The sequence below is a fragment of the Etheostoma cragini genome, chromosome 8 (genome assembly GCF_013103735.1).
Source record: "Etheostoma cragini isolate CJK2018 chromosome 8, CSU_Ecrag_1.0, whole genome shotgun sequence".
Taxonomy (NCBI): Eukaryota; Metazoa; Chordata; class Actinopteri; order Perciformes; family Percidae; genus Etheostoma; species Etheostoma cragini.
In genome coordinates, this window is record NC_048414.1 from 487,788 (window position 1) to 492,465 (window position 4,678).

Consider the following 4,678-nt stretch of genomic DNA (forward strand, 5'->3'; position numbering starts at 1 on the left):
TACCATCTACTTAAAGGCAAAAACACACATAAAACATTTTTTTATATACAGCTATATAAATTCAGGCGTTAAGGGGATAAGCTGCAAGATGAATTTCCGAAAGGTTCAATCAGAATCAGTAAGACTTTATTGATCAATCTAGTTCTATATTATCTATTTCTATCTAAACAAGAACAAAACTAACACAACTAACACAACCAGAGGAAAAACAACATGAACACACCTGCAAAAACCTGCTTACCTCCGAATCTCTCCAACATGGACTGGACCTCATTTCTGAAAGTGAGGAAAGAGAAACGTGATATATATATGTTTGATTTATAAACATAGTAGATACATACAGTTACCTGATATATACATGTACTTCGATAAATACATATACTTTTATATACAAGTTAATGTTTGCTGCTGCAAAGAATCAAAAAATCATTGAATACGGAGCTCCACATTAAGTTTCTGGGAGTAAAAATACGGTTAATTTGGGGATTTTGAATATTATTTAAAATATTATTATTTTGTTCAGCTCGTTCTTTGTGCATTGAAAATATCAAAACAAATAAAGATTCTGTTGCTTTAGATCAAACTACTTTAGGTTTAAGGTTAGGTTAAACAAAGACAATAACACCAAAGACAACATTAATTCATATTATTATCTCATTGTTGGAATATTTTCTTAAGTTATACTCATGAAACAAATGTTCATTCCCCTGTAGAAGCCAGACGTGTTTTATTCACGAGCTCATGAGGGAAAAACTACACTACCCACAATCCTACGCGTTACAGCGGCGTCTCTGATTGGTTCAGCGCACTCTCACTGAACCCGCGGTCCGGCAAACGGTTAGAGCGAGCGTCTCTAATGGTTTCTGTTCAGTTTTGTAACTTTTCGTCCGTTTTAAAAAATATTATTAAGCGCCGAATTAAAGGATTTATTGTAATGGTTTATCACGTAACTTCTGGGCTTATTTCCAGGATTACAACTATTTATATCAGAGTATTATAAAACGTCAATGGAGATGTTGAATGGCGATAATCTCCGGAACCAGAGCCGTTCAAAAATGCACAGTCACTGTTGAGCTAATAAAAAAAGAAGTAGTAAAAATATTATAAATACCCCACAGCATGAGTCACCCCCTCCTCATCAAAGTCCGCTGCGGGTCTCTTCTTGCCCTGCTTGTCCACTATTGGAGTTTCATCTTGAGACAAATATCCAAAGTTAATGTCCATTTGTTAGCAAAGTTATTCGACTGTCAAAATCCGCTAGCTAGCATTAGCTCCACTCACCATCTCTGGCGCTGTCATCCGAGCCGCTCTGCTCTTTCTTTTCATCCTCTTGGATGAACTCAAACACTTTCTTCTCCAACTTTTCCTCCGGGTGTTTTTTCTTCATCTGTTTTCTCACTGCTGCCATTCTTCTAATCGGGTAAAGTGAACGTTTAGGGAGCTTGTCCGAGTGGACAACGCACACTGGATGCTGCTGACGAGGGCTAATGCTACCGAGCTAACTGTTAGCTTAGCGGTCGCTGCTAATAGAGCTAGCCAACTCAGCTAGCTGACTATTTGATAAATGTCATTAACAGACGGACACAACGTAGTTTAAGTTAACTCTTTAACTCAAACGGACTTCTCTCCTGGCTTGTAGCTTTAATGCTAAGTGAATGAAGCTAAATTAAACTGCTCTCAACACAACTAAGCCGAGCTAAATTTACCGAGCTAATTTCGGCTTGTTTCCCGCCACAAAACGCCGGTTGCTCATGATTCATTTCTTCCAAGGATGGCGACGGTAAGACCCGCCCTCCTCTGCCTCTGATTGGCTAGTTGATTTGTTAGGTTTAGGCTAGAGGAGTGGGATTGGTTAGGGTTGTCAAGGTAAGCGAATCAGAGGCAGAGTAAAAAAATTACGGCGGGACATGCCATTCTAGGGGGGAAAGTCATGACGTATGGACAGTACTCGGGCCTTTGTTGTCTCATATTGGCACAAGCTTGCAAAAGTAAAGAAAAATATTTGGAATAGAAGTTGCTCTTTAGTCGCTTTTTATCTTAATAACACTTTAAAAATCATTCTGCCCGAAAGCAAGAAATCTATCACACACGCAAATATCTGAAATGTCAATGAAATTAACTTTTTGCATAAACCTTTAAATAATTCTCTCTATGTAAAATACTGGAGACACTGAACTACATGTATGTGACCATATGTCTATGTATGGGACAATAAGAAGTGTAATTTAAAAAGAAACTGGCATTTTGTTCCTTTAGATCAGATTACTTCAGGTTTCTTATAGATTAATAGAAATTAAAGTACTTTAAAAGGAAGATAAAAATGAACCACATGCAAAGACAACTCTTATTTAAATGTTATCTGGTGGTTTAAATATTTGTCTAAAATCACACTCATTAATAACCATCTTCTTACAAAATGTATGACAGTTTGGATAAAAACGTTCAGCACAGAAACAGGTAAGACCAAAGAACACGTAGATAAAGTAAAAAAAAACTTTTAATTTCACATTTAACTTATTTAACTCCATTTCAGCTTTAAAGACAGATCCTGACATGAGGACAGCATGAAGACAACATGAGGACGACATGAAGACAACATGAGGGCAACATGAGGACGACATGAAGACAACATGAAGACAACATGAGGACGACATGAGGACAACATGAGGGCAACATGAGGGCAACATGAGGACAACATGGGGACCACATGAAGACAACATGAAGACAATATGAAGACAACATGAAGACAACATGAGGACGACATGAAGACAACATGAAGACAACATGAAGACAACATGAGGACAACATGAGGGCAACATGAGGACAGCATGAAGACAACATGAGGACGACATGAAGACAACATGACGGCAACATGAAGACAACATGAGGACGACATGAAGGCAACATGGGGACAACATGAAGACAACATGAGGGCAACATGAGGGCAACATGAGGACAGCATGAAGACAACATGAGGACGACATGAAGACAACATGAGGGCAACATGGGGACAACATGAGGGCAACATGAGGACAGCATGAGGACAACATGAAGACAACATGAGGACAACATGAAGACAACATGAAGACAACATGGGGACAACATGGGGACAACATGAAGACAACATGAAGACAACATGGGGACAACATGAAGACAACATGAGGACAGCATGAAGACAACATGAGGGCAACAAGGGGACAACATGAAGACAACATGAAGACAACATGAGGGCAACATGAGGGCAACATGAAGACAACATGAGGACAACATGGGGACAACATGAAGACAACATGAGGACAACATGAGGACAACATGAAGACAACATGAAGACAACATGGGGACAACATGAGGACAGCATGAAGACAACATGAGGACAACATGAGGACAACATGAAGACAACATGAGGACAACATGAGGACAACATGAAGACAACATGAGGACAACATGAGGACAACATGAGGGTTAAATCAGAATTGAGTCAGTTTGCAGATTTTTTTATGCCTTGTATCTGTTAAGATGATTTATGTCCTCCTGATGATGATGATGATGATGATGATGATGATGATGAAGAGCCATCTGCAGCCCAGTTTCATTTCATTCAAATATCAAACTTTTCTTCACAGATGAAATGTCCGTTCTCTTCGTAGTCCTCGCGCGTCACCACTATCTCGTCGTAGTCCGGACTGTGGGCCAGCAGCTTCCCCCCCTCCCACGGGTAACAGATGGGGCTGCAGGGCGACACAGGAGACACCGTTAAGGACCAGTAAGGACCAGTGAGGACCATTAAGGACCATTAAGAACCACCAGTAAGGACCATTAATGACCAGTAAGGACCATTAAGGACCACCAGTAAGGACCATTAAGGACCATTAAGAACCACCAGTAAGGATCATTAATGACCAGTAAGGACCATGAAGGACCAGTGAGGACCATTAATGACCAGTAAGAACCATTAAGGACCATGAAGGACCAGTAAGGACAGTATTATAGTCTGTGTGAGTCCAGACAAGTAGCGCGCCCGTGTTAATAAACCGGTATCCCTCCTAATGTCCTCGGGTCTAATCTGACCAGATTTTTAAGTTTCTACATCAGAAGTTTGGGTTCTTTCACCCAAATAGCCCCCATCTCTTTTAAAAGGCTGGCGCCTACATTACCCATGATGCACCTCTTCCGTTTGATAACTTTAGACGAACAGGTCGGGATCCGGGATTCAGGACGCGCGTGCGCGCGCGCGCGCACACACACACACACACACACACACACACACACACACACACACACACACACACACACACACACACGACTAACTTTACAATGTCACCCATCAGCAGGTTCATTTTGAGCCCTGTGTGCGATTATTAAACCAAGCTGGACGTACTTGGCCGGCTGCAGGACGGACACGGGGAGGTGGGCGGGGGCGAGCGAGCGCAGCTCGGCCTCCAGTCGCTCTCTGTAGCCGGCGAACAACGTGTTTCCTCCCGTCAGGACGATGTTCTGGTAGAAGTGGGCGTGCATCTCTGCAGGGAAACACACACAGACGGATTAATGGTTACATGTGTACTACACATAGACATAAAACACATGAATAAGCTGCTACTCTATCGCCATCACTAACAGGGACGTTGTAGAGCGTCCTCTGGTGGACAGACTATGTAACGCCATCACTAACAGGGACGTT

General features: G+C 41.7%; 2 protein-coding genes across 2 annotated transcripts; both read right to left on the reverse strand.

Annotated features, from left to right (window-relative positions):
- Positions 1–61: 61 nt before the first annotated feature.
- On the reverse strand, positions 62–1,754 carry LOC117948967 (synaptonemal complex protein 3-like). Its single transcript, XM_034878936.1, has 4 exons — positions 1,282–1,754; positions 1,112–1,193; positions 242–276; positions 62–81 (listed from the first exon to the last, which is right to left on the reverse strand). Exons 1-4 carry the CDS (start codon positions 1,406–1,408, stop codon positions 62–64), a joined length of 264 nt encoding a protein of 87 aa, XP_034734827.1. The 5' UTR covers positions 1,409–1,754.
- Positions 1,755–3,399: 1,645 nt separating this feature from the next.
- On the reverse strand, positions 3,400–4,527 carry LOC117949774 (actin-related protein 6-like). Its single transcript, XM_034880315.1, has 2 exons — positions 4,379–4,527; positions 3,400–3,728 (listed from the first exon to the last, which is right to left on the reverse strand). The coding sequence occupies exons 1-2, from the start codon at positions 4,513–4,515 to the stop codon at positions 3,599–3,601; spliced, it is 267 nt and encodes an 88-aa protein (XP_034736206.1). The 5' UTR covers positions 4,516–4,527; the 3' UTR covers positions 3,400–3,598.
- Between the last annotated feature and the right edge of the window lie 151 nt (positions 4,528–4,678).